At 43.8% G+C, this 25505-nt stretch overlaps 14 protein-coding genes and 2 non-coding genes across 16 annotated transcripts; 7 read left to right on the forward strand and 9 right to left on the reverse strand. All coding sequences in view use genetic code 12, as the record gives it.

Moving 5' to 3' along the window:
• Window positions 1-21: 21 nt before the first annotated feature.
• PGUG_04919 (uncharacterized protein) lies at window positions 22-717 on the reverse strand (the record flags this gene model as incomplete). The annotated part of the gene is made up of 1 exon (XM_001482914.1): window positions 22-717. One exon carries the CDS (start codon window positions 715-717, stop codon window positions 22-24), a length of 696 nt encoding a protein of 231 aa, XP_001482964.1.
• A 190-nt stretch (window positions 718-907) lies between these two features.
• Window positions 908-5803, forward strand: ESP1 (separase; the record flags this gene model as incomplete). Its single annotated transcript, XM_001482915.1, has 1 exon — window positions 908-5803. The coding sequence occupies one exon, from the start codon at window positions 908-910 to the stop codon at window positions 5801-5803; it is 4896 nt and encodes a 1631-aa protein (XP_001482965.2).
• Window positions 5804-5849: 46 nt separating this feature from the next.
• On the reverse strand, window positions 5850-7601 carry MPP10 (rRNA-processing protein; the record flags this gene model as incomplete). The annotated part of the gene is made up of 1 exon (XM_001482916.1): window positions 5850-7601. The coding sequence occupies one exon, from the start codon at window positions 7599-7601 to the stop codon at window positions 5850-5852; it is 1752 nt and encodes a 583-aa protein (XP_001482966.2).
• A 161-nt stretch (window positions 7602-7762) lies between these two features.
• PGUG_04922 (21S rRNA (uridine2791-2'-O) methyltransferase) lies at window positions 7763-8533 on the forward strand (the record flags this gene model as incomplete). The annotated part of the gene is made up of 1 exon (XM_001482917.1): window positions 7763-8533. The coding sequence occupies one exon, from the start codon at window positions 7763-7765 to the stop codon at window positions 8531-8533; it is 771 nt and encodes a 256-aa protein (XP_001482967.2).
• Window positions 8534-9352: 819 nt separating this feature from the next.
• PGUG_04923 (uncharacterized protein) lies at window positions 9353-10609 on the forward strand (the record flags this gene model as incomplete). Its single annotated transcript, XM_001482918.1, has 1 exon — window positions 9353-10609. The coding sequence occupies one exon, from the start codon at window positions 9353-9355 to the stop codon at window positions 10607-10609; it is 1257 nt and encodes a 418-aa protein (XP_001482968.1).
• A 219-nt stretch (window positions 10610-10828) lies between these two features.
• RRN3 (rDNA-binding RNA polymerase I transcriptional factor) lies at window positions 10829-12781 on the reverse strand (the record flags this gene model as incomplete). The annotated part of the gene is made up of 1 exon (XM_001482919.1): window positions 10829-12781. The coding sequence occupies one exon, from the start codon at window positions 12779-12781 to the stop codon at window positions 10829-10831; it is 1953 nt and encodes a 650-aa protein (XP_001482969.2).
• A 173-nt stretch (window positions 12782-12954) lies between these two features.
• On the forward strand, window positions 12955-13839 carry PGUG_04925 (uncharacterized protein; the record flags this gene model as incomplete). The annotated part of the gene is made up of 1 exon (XM_001482920.1): window positions 12955-13839. The coding sequence occupies one exon, from the start codon at window positions 12955-12957 to the stop codon at window positions 13837-13839; it is 885 nt and encodes a 294-aa protein (XP_001482970.2).
• PGUG_04926 (uncharacterized protein) lies at window positions 13302-13796 on the reverse strand (the record flags this gene model as incomplete). Its single annotated transcript, XM_001482921.1, has 1 exon — window positions 13302-13796. One exon carries the CDS (start codon window positions 13794-13796, stop codon window positions 13302-13304), a length of 495 nt encoding a protein of 164 aa, XP_001482971.2.
• A 43-nt stretch (window positions 13840-13882) lies between the features above and the next one.
• On the reverse strand, window positions 13883-13965 carry PGUG_06062. Its single transcript has one exon. It is a non-coding gene; the product is annotated as a tRNA-Leu (tRNA).
• A 584-nt stretch (window positions 13966-14549) lies between these two features.
• PGUG_06061 lies at window positions 14550-14632 on the reverse strand. Its single transcript has one exon. It is a non-coding gene; the product is annotated as a tRNA-Leu (tRNA).
• A 770-nt stretch (window positions 14633-15402) lies between these two features.
• On the forward strand, window positions 15403-17403 carry REG1 (protein phosphatase regulator; the record flags this gene model as incomplete). Its single annotated transcript, XM_001482922.1, has 1 exon — window positions 15403-17403. One exon carries the CDS (start codon window positions 15403-15405, stop codon window positions 17401-17403), a length of 2001 nt encoding a protein of 666 aa, XP_001482972.2.
• A 592-nt stretch (window positions 17404-17995) lies between these two features.
• PGUG_04928 (uncharacterized protein) lies at window positions 17996-18739 on the forward strand (the record flags this gene model as incomplete). Its single annotated transcript, XM_001482923.1, has 1 exon — window positions 17996-18739. The coding sequence occupies one exon, from the start codon at window positions 17996-17998 to the stop codon at window positions 18737-18739; it is 744 nt and encodes a 247-aa protein (XP_001482973.2).
• Window positions 18740-19062: 323 nt separating this feature from the next.
• On the reverse strand, window positions 19063-19227 carry COX17 (copper metallochaperone; the record flags this gene model as incomplete). Its single annotated transcript, XM_001482924.1, has 1 exon — window positions 19063-19227. The coding sequence occupies one exon, from the start codon at window positions 19225-19227 to the stop codon at window positions 19063-19065; it is 165 nt and encodes a 54-aa protein (XP_001482974.1).
• A 125-nt stretch (window positions 19228-19352) lies between these two features.
• Window positions 19353-22460, forward strand: PGUG_04930 (uncharacterized protein; the record flags this gene model as incomplete). The annotated part of the gene is made up of 1 exon (XM_001482925.1): window positions 19353-22460. One exon carries the CDS (start codon window positions 19353-19355, stop codon window positions 22458-22460), a length of 3108 nt encoding a protein of 1035 aa, XP_001482975.2.
• A 99-nt stretch (window positions 22461-22559) lies between these two features.
• On the reverse strand, window positions 22560-23732 carry PGUG_04931 (S-methyl-5-thioribose-1-phosphate isomerase; the record flags this gene model as incomplete). Its single annotated transcript, XM_001482926.1, has 1 exon — window positions 22560-23732. The coding sequence occupies one exon, from the start codon at window positions 23730-23732 to the stop codon at window positions 22560-22562; it is 1173 nt and encodes a 390-aa protein (XP_001482976.2).
• A 152-nt stretch (window positions 23733-23884) lies between these two features.
• PEX12 (ubiquitin-protein ligase peroxin 12) lies at window positions 23885-25225 on the reverse strand (the record flags this gene model as incomplete). Its single annotated transcript, XM_001482927.1, has 1 exon — window positions 23885-25225. The coding sequence occupies one exon, from the start codon at window positions 25223-25225 to the stop codon at window positions 23885-23887; it is 1341 nt and encodes a 446-aa protein (XP_001482977.2).
• Window positions 25226-25505: the final 280 nt, after the last annotated feature.

Genomic DNA, 25505 nt, shown 5'->3' on the forward strand with positions numbered 1-25505 from the left:
CATTATTATTTACAGAATACACTATTCGTGGAGACACTTTCCCACCGAATGAAATGCTCGATTGTAGTAAAGAAGGCCACCAGTGGCCTGCGTGGATGGATTAGGATTCAAGATATCGTGGACTTCCACCGCCCAAATTTCGTGGGAGTCTACCTCAACCACCTGTCTTTTCTTACAGATAAACACTCGTTCCGCCTCTCGAAGAATTGGGATGTTAACCTTGCTATCTAATTGGTATTCGAACCAATCGTCTTTAGCAACATACTTGAATGGAGTGGTCATTTCATGGAAAACCTCGCAATCTTTTTGTTCTTTTTCATTCTTCTGAAACGAGATCTCGTCAGTTCCAGTCTTCTTCTTTACACCGCTAGCAAATATACGGCCCAACTTTACAGCGTTGGCAGTGGGAGGCATGAGGTGAATAGCCATGCTACTATCTCGTTCATGAAGAGACTTTGATGTGTACGAAGGCAAATGGAGATTAAATGACAAGAGGGGCGTCGGGCTGACTGAGAGCGAACACACAGAAGAGAGTGTCATGCCGTGAAGTGTTGGATTTTTTGAAGTTGATTGCGAATCATTTCGATATGGAGCTGTAAGAATCATAGCCTGAGAGCCTATTCGTGCCATCGCCGAGCAGAAATCTGGAAGGAGCGAGCCCGAAAGTGTGGAATTGTGCCTTGAGAAGTGCTTTCTGAGCCCTGAACATCGTAACATAGTGGGTTAATCGTAGCTGATGGTCTTGAGAGCGGCTTGGTGAAAAGACCCTACACCAGAAATTGTGAGGTGCCCTGTCTTTTGTGCAGTCTTTTGGTGCATTGTTACTTCGTGCAGTCCGTCTATTTACTTGTGTTTTGCATCTACACAAGCGTTTCATTGTACTTTTGAGCACTTTTGTGGTTTTACTATGCTTTTTGATGCAGCATGGAATAATGGTGTGGAACCAGAGACGCTTTTTGATAACTTCTTGAAGTCTAAAGTTTCACAAAGAACCATCAAAAAACCATTACAAGTTTCAGATCACATAAACCGGCCAATTTTTTCCCAAAAAGTACACAATACGGCTCTGCGAGTGGTCGATTCGTACTTTTCAAGCCGAGAAAAGACCCCTATTTCCCAAAAAAGGACAGTTTCCAAGGCATTGGCATGTTTACGTTCTTCAATAAACCGAAAAGATCACCAATTGTATCTATTGAAGAACAGCCAACGGTTTATAATCGACCTTATTGACATTTCCGAGATCTATTTCGCATTCAACGAGCTCAAGGAGCTTAAAAAAGCATTCTGTAATACCCTTGGAGTGGGTTTGAATGAGGACGGTTCGATTCCGTTCGTCGAAATCTCCACAGACTTGGAACCATCATTGTTGAACCTTGTGGTTTCATATCATTTTCTTTACTTGCAATGTCTCCTCTTGGGGTGCAGTAAGTACTCAAAGTCCATATTTCTGGAAACATGCTCGTTTATCACCATCGCTCATGTTTTCAGTGTGCCATCGTTCTTCCTCAAAAACTCGTCATTTGGAAGATGGCTTGCATCTTTACACAGCGTGAAGCCACAAAGTGAGCAGAAAACCTTGCAAAACATGTCCAAGCTCATTGCTGGATTCTGTAGGCTACCAGTGAACTGCAAAACGAGCATGCATGGCAACCAACTTCAACATACATTAAGTTGTCTTCAACTTAAAAGCATAGAGTTGAAGGTGAAGTTGAACAGCCCTGAAAATGACAAAATTCCTTCCTTGGACTCGTCCTTGGAACCTTATATCCTGGAATTGCGAAATGTGCTCGTAGAGCATAATAGAACCGACCTTTTGACTCAGATTGACAATGCTATACAAGTTTTGGGTCAAAAGGAGAAATCTTGTGCTCCAAGTCTCGAAGCTCTTTCTTTGATGTATGGTGAAGATATTGAATCTACAAATTTATCAGCGCCAATATCTCTCGAGAGACTCCAAAGGCTAATCAAAGACAGCGATCATTCTCTTATCGAGCTGTATGTTTTGGAGATAATACCTCACGTTACCGAGAAAGATCTTCCCGTAATGGACAGAGTTACGGTTTACTTGAAAGATAACATAGCAAACTCTTCATGCAACATTCAGTTCTTTGAAACATGCATCTCAAGAATGTTTTCAGTCTTCAAAAAGCAGAGACAGTGGAAAAGAATTCGAAACATCTCGAATTTACTCGTCAACCTTGGTAACAGAAAGGAAGCACTCTCTCTAAGCTACTGGAAAGAGTCTATTGCTCTCGAAGTTTTGATCTTGGAAGAACAAACAGACATTAATAGATACGAGGAACAGGTTTCTCTTCGATTAAAATGTGAAAGAATTATAGATAACTTGGTCAAGAGAGGTCAATATCAGCTCACTGTGCACTTCTTTGGTCAATTGTTTAACAATTTACATTTTAAGGGACTCGAAAACTTGCTCGAAGTATTTTCCATGCCTGAAGTGATGAGCTGTTTGGGCACAGTGCTTTCCAAAGACCTCTCAACATGCTATGAACTTTTTCGTGGCTTGAGTGAACAGCGAGCTGCGCTGGTAATTGTAAATTTGTTGCGCTATTCGGGCACAAGGTGGAATACCTCGACGCTATCTTCCATAATGCAACATTCAGCGGTTGAATCGACCTTTTTCAAGTTCCTTTGTGAATATGAGATTCTGAAATGCTTTCCAAAAGTCGCCATTGTTCAGCCTCATGGTTCGGTTGCAACCAATTTGGAAGCGTTACTCTTGTGTGGTATTGATGTACACCACGATCCTTTCAGAGCTGTAAGTCAATTCGAAAGCTACTTGAGCTCTTCAAAACCTCCTTTCGAAATTTGGCTCGAGCAAGATATTGTATGGAATTTGGTTGTAAATTTACAACTCTCGAACTTACACAAGCAAGCTGTTGACGTCATAACACTTTATCTTTCCGCTAGAGCCTTCATGAAAGACTCACAGGACATTAACAATATGAAATGGCTGCTCAGCTTGAACTTGAAACTTTGCTCTTCACATCTTGCCTGCAACAATCTCGCTTTGCTGCATCAAAGCTTATTCACATGTGCATCTTTGCTCAAACAAATCGCAGCTGTTGACTCTTCGCAAGTCAGATCTTATGATGTGCTAATTTGGAAGCTTTTACAACTTGAATTGGAACATAAAACCGATCTTGCTTCGGCCACGAAAAGGCATGCGGCGGTCAAATCATTCATACAATCCAAAAAGGAGTTTACACTCGACGATCCTCATTCTTCGTTTCCAAATAAATTGCTGAACTTGTTTGCTCTTGCTAAAGCACACTTGATATCTGGTGATTTGGAATTGTCTCTTGGAAGACATGGGGCAGCTTACGATGCTTTTCGACTCGCAGTGAAGTTGTTACTTTCCATCTCCAAGAGGTTGGACTCGCTTCAAAGCACGTCATATTCCAGCTTCTCTACTGAAGTCAGCGAACTACTTTGTCTGGCTCTAATTCGAGGTATCAAAGTACAGCGTACATTGGGGTTGTCAAGAGAAAGCGAGGCTTTTGTGGAAGAGCTTCAATCAGTTACAAGTATGATACATTCACGAGGAAGAATAATTCTTAACTTAAAAGAGATCGTGATCTTTAAAGCACTTCAGTGTGACCTGAAGGGATTCAAAGACGCTTTGCATTTCTTTTTGGAGCTGTTTGACGATACAAACTACAAGTCTTTCTTTAATGACATTTATTACGGATGCTTACATTTGGCAATGTCCACCAAGCAATTTGAGTTTGATTCATCTGAAGTTTCTCACCACAAACCGACCTTGGAGGTTGCATTTCTCTCCAATCTACTTGCGGACGTTGAAAGCAGCTGGAAATCCAACTCACAAGATCGTGAAAGCCTTTCGCTCTTGTTAAAGTCGAGACTTCGATTGTCTTCTGCCATTCGTTCACTTCAGATGATTCCGTTGTATTCCATGTTCCACAATACCGTGAGCAGTTTACCGTCGTTTAACAAGCTTGAGTTAGTCTTCAAGAACCAACTTAGCGGAATTCGTGGTCATGAAACAACTCGCGCCGAACTAGTTGACCAGTTAGTCCTTTTAAGTGATGAACTTTTCAATCAATCAGCTGTAATGGAGTCGCTTGCACCCTATGAGCTCCACTACTTACATTCTTTGTTGAGTGGTGCACTTCTTGCTTTGAACTCAGTTTCTCAAGTCCACGACAGCTCCAAGACCAAGTTGTCCCAAATTCTTCAACAACTTTTCTACTTACAGGATGTTCTGAGAGCAAAGACAATTATCGGCGAGAGGCTGTCTCATTTATTCAAGGCACAGAAAGGTGATAGCATCATACCATCGTCAATTGAGCTCCAGCAATTTTCTCAAGAACTTTTGCTGCAAAAAAGTGACTCTTTCTTCAATAGAGTCAAGACGAATTTACCTTCAGATTGGACCATTGTCACGATTGATAGGTGTCCCAATTCCGATTCCTTATTACTCACCAGATTGACCCACTTGGGTTCGCCGTTCGTTGTCAGATTGCCGTTGCTGAGAATGAAACAACGTGGAAAGAACACAGTTAGCATCGACCAGGTGTTTTCAAAGTTGCAAGCTATTGTGGAGGCGAGCAATAAGTCCACTCAAGTGACTACAACGTCGCAGATTAAGACAAAGGATGACCGTAAGAAATGGTGGAGCACCCGCTTTGGCTTAGATTTACAGTTTGAAAGTTTACTTGACTTGGTTCGCAAGACATGGATTGGAGGCTTTTCTGGGCTATTTGGTGCTGCCATAGATGTCAAAACGATCGAGCTCTTTCGGGAGGATTTCGTCAAGGCATGGCAAGAGATTTTGCCAAAAAGATTGGCACGGGTGTCCAATACTTTTTCCTTTTTAGATGATCAAGTGTTGAGGCTCTTCTTGACGATTTCTGACATTCATTCGCCTTTCTCTGACTATGAAATGCTGGATGATGCGAAGGAAAGCTTGAGCGACTTGATATATTTCACATTGGATTCTTTGAGTCTCGCGGGAGAAACCATATCTTATACTGAAATTAATATGGAAAAGAGCGTCCAAATTCTTGCAAGTGTGATTTCAAAATTTAAATCCATGCATAGTTGGAATCATGGACACACTGTTATCGTTCCCGCAAAAGAATTTGAGATGTTTCCGTGGGAATCGTTGCTGCCTTTGAAAGGTGTTTCAGTTTCCCGAGTTCTTTCAGTAGAAATGCTTCTTGAGCTTTTGGAGAAACGCAATGAGACCAGCACTCGGGTCAAGAAGGATTTGGAACTAGCATACCTCCTCAATCCAGGTGGAGATCTTGGACGAACTGAAGCAAACTTCTCTACGTTTTTTCAACGTTGTTCATCGTGGAATGGAATCACAGGAAGAAACCCAGGTACTGGCTTTTTCGAAGACAACGTTATTGGCAAAGATCTATATGTATATCTTGGCCATGGCGGTTGCGAGCAGTACATTAGCATGAACGATCTCATGAGAGCTTCTGCTTCGGGATTTGATATTCCTCCAAGTTTGTTGATAGGATGCTCGTCTGCTTCCTTGACTAGGATGGGATTCTTAGAGTCCTACGGGAACATATACAGTTGGCTTGCAGCTGGGTCGCCGATGGTTTTGGTGAACCTCTGGGATGTCACTGATAAAGACATCGACAAATTCAGCATGTCTGTTTTCGAGTATTGGGGACTTTCAGATGGAGAAAACAACCTCAATCTTTGTCAGGCTGTTTCCCGGAGTCGTGAAAAGTGCACTTTGCGTCATCTCAACGGCTCGTCGCCGGTAGTCTACGGACTACCACTCAGAGTGGATCAGCTTTGAATGTAGTATTATGCATGAATAATGATATTTAACGATAAAGTGGGCTCTAAAGCATGTACTGGGAGCTGGAATGGGTCGTCTCCCTTCTCTCTTTACCTTTGACATCTGTATGTCTTCCTTTCTTATCGATAAGCGTAACGTTCTTAGCTCTAGCAAGCGTGGAAACCACATCATTAGTATTCTGTTTCTTGTTTGATTTTTTGTTCGGCGATTCTCTTTGGCTGTGTTCCTTGGCTCTCTTTCTCTTGTTGGCTCTTCTCAACCGCTGCTTGTCATCACGAGAAAGCTCATCTTTGGCATACGACAAGCCAGATTTAAGAGTAACTTTTCCATCCTGTTTTTCACCTGGTTTGTAGATTTCTTGTGGTGCCAATGAAGTTCCCGAATCGACATAAGCGGGTTGTGCATCTTCCATTGAAATAGTTGGCGCAGTGACGTCGTCCACTCTGATTTCCAAGCTGCGTCCTTGGTGAGGTTTGGGCACATAGTGGGCCGAACAGAGAGAGTCAAGCTTGTGGTTGAGAGACGAAAATAATTGGTCGATCTCTTCATGCTGTTTTTTCGTCTCGTCAGAAACCTCTGTTTGTGGATCAGCTTGATGGTATTCATCCTCATACAACTCAGCTAACGATTTGGTGGATTTTTGTTCCGATACTTCAACTCTTTCTTTGTGAAATTTCGCAACATCTCCAACCACTCGCCTAGGAAGATCGTCAAACTCTTCTGCTTTTATTCTTCGTCTTATCATGTCCTCGACAGTCTCAGTGTGCTCTTGTGTTATTACTGGGATGGGTTTTGCGGTTCTGTCAAACTCAAGATCCATGGTTTCTGGGTCCTCTAAAAGAGAGTCTTCGGGCCGACTCTTGGCGGTGACTTCACCTTTCATTGTCCATTTCTTTTCTGCAATTAGTTCTGCTTCGAGCTTGGCAACCTCTTCCTGAATTTGTTTCTGGTGTGCTTCGAAAGATGACATCGCTGCTGTATTTTTTTGTGGCTTGTCTTCAAACATATCTAGCATGGCTGAGCCTAATGCGTTTTCATATTCGCCGTCTGAGAGGCCTTGTTCGTTGGGTTCTTCTTCATCTGAGCTGTAGGAGTTTTGACCAGACTCTTGGGTTTCTTGTTTGGCAGGCTTTGGGAAAAAGTCGTCAAAGTATGCTACTTCTTCGTCTTCGTCTTCTTCACTCATGCTGTCCATATAATCGATCTCATCGTCGTCCTCTGGCTTTTCCAAGTTTATGATCTGCTTGTTGAAGCTATCTATATCAAAGAACTCGTCATTCAAGCCAAAACTGTCTTTCTTGAACGTTTGTGGTTCATCTTCGTCTCCTTGTGAGGGCTCCTCGTCGATATCCTCATCCGACAATTCGCCCATTATTTCGCCTAAATTTTCGTCCTCAGACTCTCCCGAGTTTTGCTCTTCCTCTTCGTCTTCAGATTCACCGCTTAAACTTTTATTTTGTTCGTTATTTTCACCTTCGACATCACTTTCTTCAACATCTTCATCGTCTTCGTCAACCTCCTCGTCATTGTTATCCATACTTTTCGCTTTCAAAGCAGGGATAACTTCATGCATCAACTTGTCTCCAACCCCATCTAGAACCATTCTTGTCTGGCCATATATCTGGCTGGAATCAAGTCCATCTACGTATATCTCATCCAACACAGAATACTCTTTTGCTATGGGATCCAAAAACTGTTTTACAAGCAGGTCAAAATAATGCGTCCCGTCGTTCTTGGAGAGCTCAAACACCCTTTCGGGGTGCTCCGAAAGAAGGCTGAGCATATTGGCAGACATTATTTGTGTCTAGGTTGAGTGTATGAAAAAGTTGAGATGAGGGTTGTCTGCAGGAACGCGATGGGGTTAGGTTCAACTGGAAAATGGCAGTCGAGAGATAAGCAGATTCGTGCGATGAAAATTGAGTAGAAGGTGGAGCCAAGCACATTTGAACAAAGAAAATGCATATTCTCGGACAATTTTGTAATCGGGTCGGAAATGGGACGAGTTACGGCCGTGGGGTACATGCTGTCAAAATACATCTTTATACAAGTTATAGCGGCACATCAAAACATTGTCAATTGAATGTTCAAATTCGTTCCAAGTCGTCGGTCTCGTCGGAGAGATGGCTACGGCGTCAGAAAGACGATCCACATACAAAAGAGGCCAAAAAACAGCATTATCGGTCTCGAGCAGCCTACAAGTTGATAGAGTTGGACCACAAGTTTCTGCTTTTCAAACGTAATACTTTACGAATTGTCGATTTGGGGTTTGCTCCCGGGGCGTGGACGCAGGTGGCAATGCAAAGAATGGCTCAATTGGGTCAGAAACCCAAAATTTTGGGGGTGGATATCATTCCCAGTACACCTCCAGAGGGTGCACAATTTTTACATGGTGATATCTTTTCTCGCAAAACCCACCAGGAGATTCGAGACAACTTCCCTAACAACGAAGTAGACCTCGTTATGAGCGATATGATGGCCAATACGCTGGGTATCAAAGACAACGACCACCTTGCCAGTATGGAATTATGTGAAGGAGCACTCATGCTTGCGGCCAGTACATTGAAAACGAACGGGGCACTTGTGATGAAATTTTATACTGGACGAGAAGAACGGCAATTGGAAGAAAAATGTAGAAAAATGTTCAAAAAAGTGCATCGAATGAAGCCCAGTGCATGTCGACCGGAGCTGCGAGAAATGTACTTTGTGTGTCTTGGCAGAAGCAATTGAATAAATTGGATAAATCACAAGCAATTGGGTTCACAAGTTCCAAGAAACAATGAGGGGTGGTTGAGCAATTGAGAGCAAGTGGTTAGAGCAAAACAGCACATTAGCACTGGTGCCCCAAGGCAGTGTGTTCCTGCAGAGAGTGTATATCCCCAGGTCCAATCATTCACAATTAGGAGTTGCTGCGGTCAATGCATTGAGGGGTATGGATACGAGTGTTTGAGAAGGATCACTGAATGGTGGTTTGGAGATCAAGTGGAAAAAAGTGGAAAGTTTAGAGGTGCTGAATGTTGAGTGGTTAAATTACTGGAATATAACCAAAACAAAACCTTCCCAATATCGTCACCACAGCCCGTCGGATTCCACGGGTTCGTAATCAGGCCCTGCATGTTCCGAAAGCACAGCAAGAATGACATCACAGGAGGCTTCCATTATGGGTGCACGGGTGCGGTCTAAATTTAAAGTGTCAATTACGCACGTCATTACAACGCCATAATAGGAAGTGTAATGGCTTAGGAAGGGGGTAACGTACTTCCCACAGGAGTTCACCACAGTACTTCACTACAGTACTCCACAGGCATTTCACCACAAGTACTCGGATACCCAGTTACACACACCCACTCCAGACTATTCGATCTTTCTTTTTTCTGATCTTGGCTGTGGTCTCGGTTAGTTCCCCGGTGTCCGTCGATCTGCGTCGTTTATGTTCTAAAAATGGACAATTATCAACGTGCATGATGCACCTCCCCCCTTGATGCCTGACGGTGGCAATATAAATACGGGCCTAGCTCCCAATTGTTAACCCTATCCGGCAATTTTGACATGAAGATTCAATTTTACCTTTCGATTTTGTCTGTCGCTTATTCGGTCTCGGCCGCCTATGTTCCCTCGGCGCCATGGAGCACGCTTACGCCCACCGCAACGTTGGATTCTTCGGCCAGTGCCACTGCCAGTTTTGACGGTTCGTTCGCTTTGTCTGTTTCGACAATTTCCACCAACTCGGCTGCGGTTTCTGCTGCTTCAAAGGTGGGAGCTGAGAAGAGAGACGATTTGGTTGGTCAGATCACCGATGGTCAGATCCAGCACAACTCTAAGGGAGGACAGAAAAGTGCTCCTACCAAGTCTGTGGTGAACCAGATCACCGATGGACAAATCCAGCAACAAACCAAAACCACCGCTGCCGTGGTGAACCAGATTTCTGATGGTCAGATTCAGCAACAAAGTAAGACTACTGCTGCTGTAATCAACCAGATTTCTGATGGGCAAATTCAGCAACAAACCAAAACCACTGCTGACTTGGTGAACCAAATTTCAGATGGTCAAATCCAGCAACAAACCAAAACTACAGCTGCGGTTATTAACCAGATTTCTGATGGTCAGGTCCAACAGCAAACAAAAACTACTGCCTCTGTGGTGAACCAGATCTCGGATGGTCAAGTTCAACACCAGACCACTGCTCCAGCCCACAAGTCTGTCGCCGAGCAGCTCTCCGATGGACAGGTTCAACACCAGACCAAAGCTGGTCAGGCTACTCAAGTCAGCGATGGACAGGTCCAGGCTTCTGGTTCTAGTTCATCGGGTAACGACTCTTCTTCCGACAGCGGTTTTGAAGAGACTTGTGTTTCTTCCGACTCGTTGACTGTGACGCTCAAGAACGGAGTTTTGAAGGACAGTAAGGGCCGTATTGGCTCTATTGTTGCAAACCGTCAATTCCAATTCGATGGTCCTCCACCTCAAGCTGGTGCCATCTACGCTGCAGGCTGGTCTATCGTTCCTTTGGACTACAAGGAGGACAGCAAAACCAAGCAATTGGCCGATGATCAGAAGAAGGGCGAGAATGAAGAGAAGGACAAGAAGGAATCTAAAGACAAGAAGAAGGACGAGAAGAAGTCTAAAGACAAGAAGAAAGACAAGAAGAAGGACAAGAGAGATGATGTCAAGTGGGGCAAGTTGGCTCTTGGAAAGCAAACCACCTTCTACAAGTGTTTGTCTGGAGACTTTTACAACTTGTATGATGAAAGTATTGGAGGTCAATGTTCCGAAGTTGAGCTTGTTGTGTTGAAAGCAGTTGAGTGTTAACTTTCAAAATTGCATTACGTTCCTTAGCATTTGTTTTTCTTCATCGACGGATTTTTTCGAGCTACGCTATTCACCTAACAGCCTAGCAACCTAGCAATCTAGCATTGCTCATTTGGCAATATTCTGTCATTCTCGATACCATTCTACCTAGCACAATACCATGATCTACAAACTAGTGTAGACTATTATGTATAATGTACCATTTCTATTTACTGATCGTTAATCATCCTCCTCGCTCGTAATCGACTCGTCGCTGTCCTGTTCATAACTTCCGCTTTCTTCGTCTTCGTTGTCGTCTTCAGTAGGGTTCACTTCTGCCCATTCGATATAATTAGCACTAATAATTTCTTTGCTGTTTGGAAGCACTATGGGATCAAATGGAAAGTATGCTTCGAGATCTAAAAACTCCTGCTTCAGTTTGAAGTTGTAGACTGCAGAAGGTAAGTTATTCTTTCCTCTGGTCAGAAGCATTCTCTCTCTCTTATTGTGCTCAATGATGGAGTAGCAGTAGCACACGTTCATCTTTGTAGCTATTTTGGCAAAGATGAACACCACGGTTTCGTCACAGTACTTGAGTGGGTTGAACTTGGTGACGATAACCCGCTGGAAAAACTGGTCGATTTCACATTCCCATTCACCAGAAGAATTAAGTAGCATTTGATGTCTGAAACAGAAGACATAGATCAACACTTGGAAAGCTGCGTAGAAGAGTTTGAACCTCTCCATGCCTCCTACAGATTTGGAGCCGGTTTTGTTATCTTCGTAGTCGGAAATTTCACATTCTCGTTCTTGCACGTATCGGTTCAACCATTCCATGAGATAGCTTACGACAAAAACCACTTGATCCCGAGACAACGATTTGGCTCGTGCAATGTATGACGAGAGATATTGCATGGCTTTGATTCTTTTTTCCACCATTTCGTCGACTTTGAATGCAATGTCAATTAACATCACCAAAAATGCATCGGAAAGCTCAGCCTTACTCTGGGAAATGTGAAAAAGCAAAAACTGGGTCAGCTTTGTAAAATGAGTGGGGAGAATGTGGGTTTGGAACAACTTGCTCAAGCTATTGAAAATGGTCAATCCTTTGGTAGAAATTTCATTTTGTCTGAACTCGGAGTCTGAGGTAGTTAGAATTATCTCAATAATAGAGTCAAGTTTCTGCAGAAGTTTACGTATGTCACTGGTGGAGGAAACCGGATCTAGCAAATACTCTTCGTCATCCGAAGCTCCTTCGTCATTCTCTTCGTCTTCCTCTTTTTCTTCGTCTTCATCTTTTTCGTCCGATGCGATGCCAATGGTATCTCTTTCCTCCTCTTTTTCCTCCTCTCCGTTGATCAAATCCTCGATTTCTTCGTCGTCCAAGTCGTCCAACTCGTTCTGCAACTCTACATCGAGCTTGATGCTGGATTCGATGATCATCTGCCAAATATGAGAGCTCAACTCCGGACAATATTCGAGCATTTTGAGCAAATTTGCAACATAGTTGGTCAACTCGGCAGGAGACGATGCTAGGTGATGAGGGAAGCCCTTGGTCAATGCTGTGGGCAACGACCCCACACTTGTGGGGACATATTTGAGGATATCTTTGATGATTGTATGGTGCAAATTGCTAGTAGTGGTTGAAGTTTCACTTGTAACTGCCACCGAAGAAAACTCATTCACAAGCTTCCCAAGAACCTCGTTCAAGTAGCGAGGAAGAGATGCTACCAAAACAGAAAGAAAATGCAGATAAAGGTCAAGAAACGTAGTTTTCGATGCGGTGATAGGAGTCAGGATGACGTCAAGCCATCGGTAGGCTATGATGCACGAGACCAAATGCTGGCATGCCTTGTTATCGAGTCGAGTGATATTGCGAATGAGTACTCGAAGAACAATGCTGAAATCTGAAATGGAAATGGATTCTTCATGGTCGGCTGGTCGGTTAATCTTGGCAGCCAACCCGTCGATTTGGTTCGTTTCGTTCTGGATTAGTACACTTGAAGACTTTGTGGCACCTGTTGAGCTACTTACCTGCTCGATAGCATCCAAAGCGGCAGTTACATATTCTGAGTAAACTTTTTCAGAAAATTTCAAATGGTCATCGGAGTCATTTTTCTGCTTTTTGGAAGGTTCCGTGGGGTTGGAAAGCGTTCGCTTTCGTACTAGTGGGTTATGTAGAGACATTATCATGTTCAGAACTTTCCGATTTGAAAAATACGTGTATGACCTACAACCTCCAAAAGTGTGCCCCTCTTCTCATCAAAGATGCGTAGAAATTTGTGATGTGCAGGCACACCGATTTTTTTTGGTACTGCAGGCGGCGATAACAATTTCCAAAAGCCTCAGAAATTAAAATCGTTAGCATGAGTTCAGTGCAAATAAGTCCCACGCTTTTGTTCCATTTTCTGGAGCTTGTGACCCGCAATTTCAAAGAGCACAACTATGGCATTGTATTGGGACGTCTGGATGCAAGTGAAGGTGTCAAATATGCACAGACTGGATTTGAGATTCCAACTGTTTCAAATACAGCATCTAATAATTCCGGTGAAATTCGTATAGATATGGCATATTTCCAGAACAGGTTGCGCCAGATGCTCACTGTGTGGCCCCAGAAGGTGGTGGTTGGGTTGTATGTTCTCACATCTAATAGTGCAATGGAGGTGGGAACGATGAAAATATTACATCAACTTGAAGCTTTCCTAAAAAATCTTTATGGCGAGGAAACGTCTCCAGCCATTCTCTTGGTTGATCCAGAGCAGTTACTGCAGACCGGGGGTGGAATACTTGCGTTTAGTACGGAAAATGGTCTGGTGCAACCGGCTGGACTCACACTTTCCTCAGACGAAACCGAGATGATTGCGAGCACAACGATAGCCAGGAATGAAAAATACCTTGCAGGCAACGATTCAGCCAAATTTGACGATTCTGGGTACACATACGACCAATTAAAGGTGCTGTTGGACCGTCTGGTTGACATTTTAAAGACCCAAGTGAACAAAATATTAGCATTTTCCGACTCAAGCCCCACCTCTATGGAACACAATGAGCGCGTAAAACGACGTATTGTGCAATTGAGTCGAGTATTGGATACAAACAGTGAAACCAGCGACATTTCATTGCCATTATTGAGCACAGAATTGAGTCTATTAACAATGCAACTAGCGTCGCTCGATAAGTTGAAAGCGGTGTCCAGGAAGGCAATCATAGGATACAAGAGCTACGAATCATATAGGCCAGGAAGAAACTAATAAAAAAAAAGTGAATGGGTAGAAATCAAGAAAAAAAGAATATTGACTCCGACGCGATTCGAACGCGTGCATCTTTACGATAACAGAACTTGAGTCTGCCGCCTTAAACCACTCGGCCACAGAGCCACTTGTTGGAAGATATTTCTCGGCAGTGACGACCTGTTGGCGTTACAGATTTCAACTTCCTTCCAAATAATCTCAAAAATTGCAACCATTTTTCGGGTTGTAACTTTTGTATACAATAGATGTAAAAACATCAAAAAGAACCAATTTAAATCACAATTTTGTGAATGTCTGGCCACCAGTCATTAACTCTGAATATTACATCGAATGGGTTATTATGTTACATTGCTCAATAAGTGGCATAAATTATTACCATAGAAGTACGAAACCAGAAAATTTAGATCAGTGCGAAAATATTACTTTGAGCAAGATTGAAGGCAAAATCGTGGTATGTATCAAGCATACTGGAACTGACTGACTGGAAGAACCTGAAACACACATTAGCCCAATATAATCTTGGAACAAAATCTGAGTGTTAAAATTTGGATTCTCAGAGAATATGCAAAAATTGAAAATTTGAGATAAATCAAAGTCACAAAAAAAGCTCACCTATACAGCTTTAAAATTCGGCTAGCTAACCAATTAACACCAAATTCTAAGGCCAAAAAGAAAGAACAAACCTAGTTTTGTTTTGATCCAAAAAATAATGACTCCGACGCGATTCGAACGCGTGCATCTTTACGATAACAGAACTTGAGTCTGCCGCCTTAAACCACTCGGCCACAGAGCCACTTGATAGGAGTTGACCGTCCGCAACTTCTATGTTCCGTCACCCTGAAACCTGTCAATTGATTAATTGTTTTTAGTGCGGCCATTTCCGTATCCGTCCGGTCGCACCCGACCAGGTCATCTGCCACCAATATTTATCGCCATATGTGTTTGCCCAAAATCCACCATCCACCAGCCAAAAACTATATATTGCTGCACTCGAGCTTTCCATACTTTCCCCATTGTCTTTTTTGCAATCGTCCTTCACCAGCTGGCCGAGTCACCACTTTGAGTAGCGCGCTCCTGCAGATAACCCCGTCACAAATGTGCTCCCCGAATTCAAAATTTCCCCATACAGTGTACTAATCGAACGGGTCGATTGCTGGCCTAAACAAAACCAAATAGACCAGCGCGTTTGCGAACATTGTAAACACTCATTGTCCTAGACAAGCACCCAATAACTAGGGTTCCACAACTCAAAAACCTGGCCAATCCGCATCCCGAACCGACTCGGAGTTGCGTTGTTGAGGTCATAATTGGCATATTTGTAGCACAATCAACCGTTGTTCCATCACTTTTACAATCTACGAGGGGTTGTGTCTCCACTGGAGTTTCGTGTTGCGAATTTTCGAGTCAAAACCTACTATTTTTCCTGGCAATCTCATCCACCACTTCATAAGGATACACCAGTATAATCAGCATATTATCCGTCTTTAGCCCACTACCAAAGTCTACCAGCATATACTCGCGGCCGTGAAGCTTTAGTATCATTGGCTACAAACTCAAATTATCATGTCGTCAACCAAAAATCTAGGTGATGTCTTCATGGGGGGTGCCACCACCTCGCAGCACGTGGATGCCGAAGACGATCAGCACTTTGAAGATACTACGTTTCGGTTGAAGCGGACACGCTCGTTGGGCGTACTAGACGAATTTATCCCCGATAAGGACAAGGACGACGAACCAAAGGTTTCTGATTCTTTGAAAGACCGACAGAATCCTGAACAAACTGATGATAAAGACGACACTAGTGCACTAGACGATACCAACGATGAGCCTGGAACCATCACCAGTCCCGATATGTTGCCCTTTGATGATACGGATATAAGTCTGGAACCGTCTCGCCATGTGGATTATCTTTCGCATAAATGGGACATGTCGGACATTTCCAAATCCTGGCGGTACGTCATACGAAAGCGACCATACGTTCCCAACGCTGCTCGACTTGAGAATGCTAGCTGGAGAACGTGGGCTCAGCGCCGTGGAAACCTCAAGACTATTAGTCCTGAAGTGGTCAATTGGTCTAAGGATAGCGACGTTACGTGGTTATACGGACCAATTCTAAAAGATGAGGAAAACGACGCACCCAGTGACGAGGACAACCATCGAGCCGCGACAACAGCCACATCTGCCGTGGCTGGCGACATCTCGTTGCCCAGCAAATCGAAAAGTCCCAAGCCGATTTTGAAGCGTAGAACCGTCCAAGATATGATGATTAGTCACGCCAACCTTATGAAGCTCCAAAAAGCCACCAGTCGCATGCACGAGAGACAACTAGCGGGCCACCGGGCTGCGGCTGCGGCTGATGGTGCTGGTGCTTCGGAGACTCGAGGCAACGAAGTTCCAGAGTTTGATGACTACGACGCCATTTCCGCCAAATTGAACTCGCAATACTTCATGCCCACAGCTGCCACCTCCAGCTTTGTGAGCGTGGACAAGTACCTGGACCTTGCTCCGTCGTCGGCAGACCCCACTCCAGATCCCAAAGAGCGACGCATTCATTTCAATAATGAGGTCCAACAGTGCATTGCTGTCGACCACATATCTTCCGACGAGTACGACTCGGACGACTACGACTACAACGAGGAATTGGGCGAAGACTACGTCTACGAGGACCAGCAACACGAAGACGACGAAGAGGAGGAAGAATCGGACGAGGACGACGGGTTCGTTTTTTCTGTGCGGTCTCCTTCTTCTGGTGTTTCAATTCCAGGACTTCCAGTTCCTCCACTTTCGAGCTCAGAAATCGGAGGCTCGTCGTCGTCTGTCTCTGAGTCGGTGTCGACGTCGCAAAGCTACAGGACAATTCATCTACTTCCTTCCACCACCCTCAACTTGGGTTCTTCTGACGAAGAGAGCGACGACGAAAATCCTTATACTCTGAGCCAATCGCACAACAGCACCAGTCGTGGCTACGATTATTATTACGACTACAATTCCGTTTATACCGTGGATCCCAATCATGCTATCTATGGTAGAAAAACCCCAGATGTTATCGATGTTCCTGAAAATATTGCCATGGGTTCCAACGTTGACTACAAGACAATCGAGGACGATGGTGCGCTAGGGAAACCGGAAACTACTGCTGTGGCTGATAGCACTGTCAACGAGTCACTAAGTGCAAATGATAGTGAAAACAGTCGCATACCACTTACAACGGATAACTCAGTTAAAGAATCTCCATTTGCTGGTTCCGACTCCGAAGACGACTCAGACTCGGATTCGGATGACGGACTCTCGATTTCCACCAGAAGGTCAAGCCATTCTTTGGCCCAACAGGTGTTCAACCGTACCACTCCGCACTCAGAACGAGATCAGGAACAACACCTGTACCCCATTGCTGAACCTACTCCAGTACGTGCGATCAATCCGAGCCATTCGCTGACTTCGCTTTCGAAACAACCGCCCTCATCTGGCCTGCTCTCACTGCTGTTTTTTGGATCTGGAACGGCTGGCGTCGATAAGCTGTTGTCGTCGCTGTTTTTAGGAACAGACAAACAGAATACCCATTAGAGAAGACTAGCAGAAGGAGCCTGGTCGTAGAGCAAAAATTCTTTATGAGAAAGCTAAAGGCTAGTGAAGAGATTCTTATGAGAGGATAGATCCTGAGAAAAGAGACTCGTAAGGAGAGATTCTGAGATTCTGATTGTTACGCGATAAGAATCTGCAAGAGATGTAACTGGCACTGAAGCTTATTCCAAATCAGAAATGGATCAAATTACAGGTACACACTCCACCTGTCACCAAGCTTATTACAAACTGACACACATAGCTGGTTGTACATAAAACTGTGTATATACATAGATTAACCATCCACCTCTTTTTCCTGCACACGCGCAGCAACAGTTGATAAGATGCGAAGTGATTGAAACTGAGAAGAACAGCTACTTGTGGCAAATATTAGATTGTTGAGTAATTACTATACAGATTGTGTTTTTGCATATTCTTGTACTATCAGTCATCCAGAAGCCATTGCGATCCTATAAGGTTATTCAAATAAGGTTGTTTGCTTGCAATTTAGCCATTTCTTTGAATTAGCTACTTCCCCAGACAAATAACCAGCAATTTTAATCCAGCAAAAATTACAGTTTTTCACAAAACCAAGATGCTGGAAAGCGGCGGAGGCAAGTGTGAACTTGTGGGTACGTTTTCGCTAGTCACACAAGCAGTTTTGGGACTTTTATGTCTTTCATCGTTGCTAATAAAGAGGTTTTATGAGTATCCTATACGACGGACGTGGCCCGTATGGGCGTTTGATGTGTCCAAGCAACTTATTGGAGCACTAGGGGTCCATGTTTTCAATGTTTTGCTCTCCATCATCAAAACACTGCCGGGAATGTTCACCATCTTCATCAGAAAGAACCCACCAGAAGACGAAGATGATCCTTGTGACTGGTACTTTCTCAATATTGTGTTTGATTGCACCATAGGAGTTTACATTCTCTACCTTGTGTTCCAGGGAGTGAACAAAGTTGCCACAAAGTACCTTCACATAACCCATATTGAGTCGGGAGAATACGGACCAGATCCACGACGGCCGTCGTTCCGAGCCTACGCCAAGCAGCTTGGGATATACTTTCTCTCTCTCATGATCACAAAATTCATTTTATATGGAATTGTTGAGTGCTTTGAAACCCAGCTTCTATGGATCACCAGCCACGTTTTGCTAGTGTGGCTAGACGAATACCCGGATGAATTTGAAATTTTTGTGGTGATGTTCATCGTGCCGATCGTATTGAACTGTCTTCAGCTCATTCTCATCGACAACTTTATCCAGGACCAAGCTATTCACAGAACAAACGAACGAGAACCGCTCCATCCAAATAACAAGCCGTACGGAAGTACATAGAAATGGGTTAGCTACGAGGAAGCTAAATGAATGCTGAATGTGAAGACCGAATTATGGATATCACACCTATGTGTTCATATTTATCTTCTAAAGTATTCACATAATTCATTTCATGAGCAAGTATTCACATAATTCATTTCATGAGCAAGTATTCACATAATTCATTTCATGAGCAAGTATTCACATAATTCATTTCATCAACAAGTAGTACATTTATTCACATTTATTCACATTCATTTCTTCCTTTTCTCTATCAGATTCATTTTCATCTTTCTTCAGTTATCTATGACTATTTACAGCAAACCACTATTTACAATCTCCATCTATCTGGTTTCAAATCCGAAACCTTTCATACACTGTTTGTACTGAGCAATCAATTCATTGCATTTTCCCGACTCTTGGCCATTGAAAAGAAGACACTCGTCACGCTTCTTCTTCTCTTCCAAGCACACACAGCATGGTTTTGGTTTCTCTTGTTTGTCTGACATGGTGAAGAAAGAAATGAAGCTTACTCAGCTGGAAATTCTCAGCTAGAAATTGCTCGCTCGCACCTGCACAAAGCAGCACCGATTCCCAAATCCTACATTCGCGATCGATTCTCACGTGTAGAACCATGTCGGATGTGGCTTCAAATAGGCCGTCCATAGGGAGTTTGGACGCCAATGACGACCTAAACGACGACTTGGCGTCGGAGTCAGCATACCTGTCTTTTTCGTCTCAGCCAAAACAAACCAGAAGTGGCTCTTTTAGAAACAGCATCGACGCCGACAGTAGCTTTCTGTCGTCAGCATTTTTACACGCTTATAACCACGAAGATGTGGACGGGAACTCGCCATTGGGACCCAATTGCATCTATGACTTGACGTATGGGTCAGACCAAGCTCGAGCAAGCAGAAATAGAACTCCGAAGACGTCGGTCACCATCAACGGAGGCTCCACCACGGTGGTCAATTTGCGGACGCCAACGTCTCGCGACATCAAACAAATCCAATTGCTGAAGCTCAAAGCCAAACCAAAGGATTCCGAGCTCCAGGAGTACTTGAAGCTTGAAAAAGACTACAATACGTTTGAGCTGAGCTACAATTCTCTCACAGAAGATTCGTTACAATTGCTTGCGGGGATCTCCAACGACAAAGACTTGAAAAACACAACCGACCACATATCCAAAATCCCCCAGGTGTTCCGAGAGTCGGAATTTCAGCTCGACAACCCTCGGGTGTTCCGCCAGGTGATCGGCGATTCCGGCGTGGTGGACATTGAGGAGTCGTCCGGCTTCATCGATAACTCGGATCTCCAGAACAAGCTCTCTCATTACTTGGATATCGTCGAGATCAATCTCGTCAAGGAAATCTCGTCGGCTTCCAACTCGTTTTTCAGCACCATCGGCGATATTCAAGACATCCACACCCAGTTCAACACCAGTACGGCTCAGTTTCGAACCATTGTCGAGAAGCTCGAGCAGCTAGAATCCGAACAGGCACATTTGGGCGCTAGTATAGTCGACAAAATCATTCGGCGCCGCAACGTGGAGCGCTTGGAGCTGTTGGTTCTTCAGGTTCAACTAGTCACAAAAATTCTCAATGTGGCCCAAAACGACTACAGAATGGGCCAGCACGCCCAATGCTTGGAAAGAGTGGCTGAAATTGAAAAATTGATCACTGCAAGCTCTCAGCTGGAATACAGTGCCGTTTTCCCCCATCCTCTTGTGCCATTGACAGACCTAGCAGGACTAGGTTACGTTAATCACCAGCTCCACGAACTCAAAGCCGAGTGCTCGCGAGGATTTGTAGACCGTTTTGTGGAAATCTTAATGGTGGATCTTCGTGACCACTACTTGAAGGTACCACAAGATGATACCTACGAGCGGATTTCACTGTCCATCAGCTCGAAACGGACTCAGCGGCCAATAAACAGATCGTACCAAGTCTTGGACGAAACCACAAAACAGCAGTTGAAACAATATGTTCAAATTCTTTCGAAATCGGGCTACTTGGTCGATGCGTTCACGCAGTACCAGGCTAAAGTTGTGGTCGAAATCAAGGATATCATCAAGGAAAAGCTTCCCACTAAAAACGACAACACTCCAAGCGACTCAACCGCACCTTCAAGAGCATCGTCTGTGCCTCCAGAAAACAGCAACACATCGAGCAGTTTATCGTCGTATCTTCGCTCGATGTCAGAAGAAGAGTTCGAGCTGATGTTGCGTACAGTTTTTGCAAACTTGTCTGAGTGTCTTCGAAGGCTTTCTGCTCACCAGAAAGTACTCTTAGATCTAGCGTTGACGGCTATGCCTCCGGATACAACTTCGAGCTTTGACGTAACCACTTTCGACATCACTTCGACCATCAACAAGTCGATTGAACTCACGCAAATACGAATGGCCAAGGTGATCAACGTGCGTTCTGAACAACTTGCGGACCTCAGCCTGGAAAGATACTTTAGATTTTACGGCTTGACTTCGGCATATTTACAGGAATGCGAGCTTATCAACCCTGGATATGTTGCCAGTAATGCTGGAAGTTCTCTCAACGAATGGATAAAGAACCACACAACTTATTTTGTGCATCGGTTTCATCTGAACACTTTGAGAGCCTTGATAACCGAGTGCGACAAGGACCAATGGAAAGAAGTCACAGCCTCTGGAACTCTTAGTCAAACTCAAGACTTGGTCAATGAGTTGATTGAACATGCCAAATACGTCGAGCTGGACGGTGCAAATGGCTTTTCGGGTAAAACCTGGTTGCAAGCTCTTAGCGTTGTTCCAGAGCCGAGCGAAACAAGCCAAAAAATCCGGGAAGATATCACCAAGATAGAAATAGGAAAGGAGTCGTTTTTCGTCCCAGACTTGGCCTGTTCTTCCATCAAACACATCCGGGATTATCTCGCTATCCAAAAGGCATTTTCGAGCAGAAACAACACCGTTGAAAATAACCTTCTAAATTACTTCAAATTGATGAACTCCCGGGCTTCCCAGGCAGTGCTAAATGCGGGAGCCACCAGAACTGCTGGTCTCAAGCACATCAAAACCAAGCACCTTGCAGTATGCCTTCAATTCATCGAGTACAATATTGCATTATTGGAAGCTTGCGAGCCACTTTTCCAACGCAGCAGAGCGCTGTCACAACCTCCAAATACCGATGAACTCACTTACGAAAGGGTTCTTGGGAATTACAAAGACCACGAAAATGAACTATTTTCGAAACTCGTTTCTATCATGCACGACAGAACTCTCAACCATTGTGCTGCAATTGTCAAAATCAACTGGGCAGAGCCTCTAAAATCTCCTCAACAGTGCCATTCATACATGGAGACATTGGTTAAGGAAACCTTAATCGTTGCCAAAGCACTTTCCAAATACCTTCCGGAAATCAAATATTCCTTCGTCATGCTGCAAATTTTCGACAACTACAAAAAACTATTGGTTGACTGTTATTGCACCAAGTTGCCTCAGTTCAAAGACTTCAACGAAAAGCATTCTTTGCTCAAGGATATTGACTACTTTCGTGTGAAAATGAGTGAGTTGTCTGGGTATGGAAACTCTGGACAAGTAATATGGGAGAACGTCAACTCGTTACCAACTATCGAAGATACCCACATGGACGAGATAATGAAGCACAACATAGAGGGTGAACACCGACCACAATCGGCAGAACCAGTTGCTGAAAAGAAAGTATCCAATGAGGAATTGTTCGATGTATCTAAGGAATTGGAATATGAGTAAACCTATAGATTAGAGATGATAGTTTCCTCGTGGTCTTTTGTGTAAACCTATAGATTAGAGATGATAGTTTCCTCGTGGTCTTTTGTGTAAACCTATAGATTAGAGATGATAGTTTCCCTCCTTGTCTTTTGCGTAAACCTTCTCTTCGGTAACGATGCTGTCTATGAGTTCATGAGGAGTGACATCAAAAGCTGGATTCCACACTTGTATGCCTGGTGTTGCAACGCCTACAATCTGCTTTTCTCCAGCTACATCTTTTCGGAGAATAGGTCCCTTTAAAGTAGTGAGCTCGTTCGCAGGACGCTCTTCGATGATAATGTCATCTCCCGTAGTGGTTTTCAAGTCAATAGTGGTTCTTGGAGCGGCGACTATCATCTTTAAGGAATCCCTTGGACCCGTGTTTCTCCTGTTGAACGAATCAAAAATAGCGGCGAGCTGGAAAGTTCCAATCTTATTAGCAGTGTCTCCATTCTGGACGATTCTGTCAGCACCAACAATTGCAAATTTGACGGGAGCAACGATGTCTTTAACCTGTTTCTTATTATGAGTCCGTGATATTAAAGATGTCACCATGTTGTCACATATGAGTGTGAACGGGATTTTCTCGTACTTCAATTCAAAAGTGGTCAATTTGGCGCCTTGATTATAGGGCCTGGTTTCGCATGGATAAATCTGCTCAAGCCAGAACTTTTCCTTCGAGTTTTCTTTGCTTAAAGCCTTGTACGCCGACCTCACGATACCGAGAGCAGTTCCGTGTCCGGACGTGGCCAAAGAACCAGTATTGCAATAAGTTATAATGGAAAACGGACCCTCGAAATTTTGAGACCGCAAACTTTCAACAAGATAGTCGACACCATTCAGACCAATTTTGTGGTTGTTGCTCAAATCGTCGTCATACAATGCAACAGCAAAGTCGAACACACGTTTATAAACTTCGTCGAGTGATTCGGAATTCCCCAACAAAGCTCTGATTTCATTACAAGCATTTGAAAGGTTCACAGCCGTCGGCCTTGAGCTCTCCAAGTAGTCAATCTTGGCCGCCAATTCATCAATGGATGAAATATGGCGATTCTTAATCTCTACGACAATTGCAAACGAACCAACAATTGCGATAGCTGGAGCACCACGGACTTGCATCGACTTTATGGCATCATAAGCATCGTCGACTCCTTCAATATTCAAGTATTCCGTTGAGTATGGGATCAAGAGCTGATCCAAGATTTGCAAGGTAACGTTTGTGCGGTCAAACTTGATCGCTTCAAGGGTGGTCATTGTCAAGTAGTTGGATCAGTGATGTCTGGAAAATGTTTTGCGGCTTCCACGTGCGATAGTGTGGCTGCGAAATATGCCAACTACGGCATATATACCATAGTGACATAAAACGAATTACCGATAAATACTGTTCTTACACACGTTACCGCCAACTAAAATATCAACCTTCTGATCCCTTCAATTTCCCACTCTTCCTTGAGCGAGTTCCATCTGCACCCAAGAAGTTTGCGTCCTGTCACGGGACATCGTCCCCCTTTATCCAAGTTGGTAGCTATGGTTTTCGTCTCCAATTTTTCGTCTTCATTGTCTTCGTAGTCCTCAGCATCACTTTCTTCATAGTCATTGTCAGATCCCGCTTGAGTCAATTTCTGGGTGACAACTTTGTGCGAATTGGCAAGGTAGTTGTGAATGCAAGAATAACAAAATACATATCCGGTTTCAATGATGGCAGGATTGGTGATCTCTTCGTGACAGAGGGGGCATGTTCTTTCCGATTTGTATACTTTCTTGGGAGCGTCCGACTTCAGTTTGAGACTTCGCGACACTACTGTGGGTGGTGGAATAACCGAGTCAAGCACATTGCCCAGGCTCTTCGAAACCTTGTTACCAAAATCAGAGTTGTTGTACCATTCCAAAAACTTTAATGTGAAGATGGCAACGGGGAAGAAGGTACCAAGAAGCAATTTCGTCAACTTCCATGACGGACGCAAGAAATTTCGCGTAAGGAAGCGAAGAATTAATTCAGTTTCGTTTGGTGGCCTAACCTTGTTGTGTTTCTCGTTGAATTTAGGAAGCTTTGGTTTGTTTTTATCATAATCAAACTGGTTGAGTCTTGAGTAATTCATCTTGAATAGGTATGTGAGGATGGATGGTGATTTACTGTTCCCACTAAAGTAGAGAAGTGTGGTGATGAAATTTGCAGCCTTAAAGCCACTTTGAACAGTTGGATACCACTCGACAAACTTACGTTTGAGTTCTGTATGGAGGCGGTCCCTCTGAGAAGTTGGATCTTGTGGTATAAGCTGGTTAGTGATGTACTTTGGATAAAGTATCTCGTACCAGTAGTTGAATTTCTCCGAAAGATAGGAGACCCCAGTAATTTCAAAAACAGAGACGGCCGCTTGGAGCGTCGTGAGCATACGGCGTTCTTCTATCATCGATGGAACAATCTGGGTAATCTTACCGCTGTTGTATTTACCATTCGATAATGGAGTCTGACTGACACGCTTTAAACCGTAAAAATTTTCTGTGAATGTGCCTTGCCAGTACTTGAGAAAATACCATTCAATAAAGCTTCGCAAAACCAAATTGATTTCGTCAAACCTGTTCGTGATTCGTAACAACCAATACGGGTACCTGCTCGCATAGTAGACCAATATATACCGCAAAGAAGGAGACAAAAGCGCTTCGAGCTGGTTCGCAGAGATCACCTCAAAAAGCGTGGGTGTCTCTGAGTCCAACTGGGAAGCATCAAGCGACGAGTAGTACTCCATGGTTACCAGAAATGCTTCAAAGTTTTTAATGCCTGACGGTCTTGCGACTCCACATTTCAGCCTCGGTCGCGAGGTACGGCATATAAGATACACTGACCTTTTGGTTGCAAATGGTGAATACGAAATATGTGCGGTATATAGCTTGAAAAACGAGAATGAGGTTGTATATTGACCAGTTTTTACTTGCTGACAGATTTATATGTTGAAAAGCAAAACTTTCGGAGGGAAAAAGGCGCGGTTTTATAGTTTTTGGAGATGCGTAAATTGGCTGCCATGGTTG

The sequence above is a fragment of the Meyerozyma guilliermondii genome, genomic scaffold (genome assembly GCF_000149425.1).
Source record: "Meyerozyma guilliermondii ATCC 6260 scaffold_6 genomic scaffold, whole genome shotgun sequence".
Classification (NCBI taxonomy): domain Eukaryota; kingdom Fungi; phylum Ascomycota; class Pichiomycetes; order Serinales; family Debaryomycetaceae; genus Meyerozyma; species Meyerozyma guilliermondii.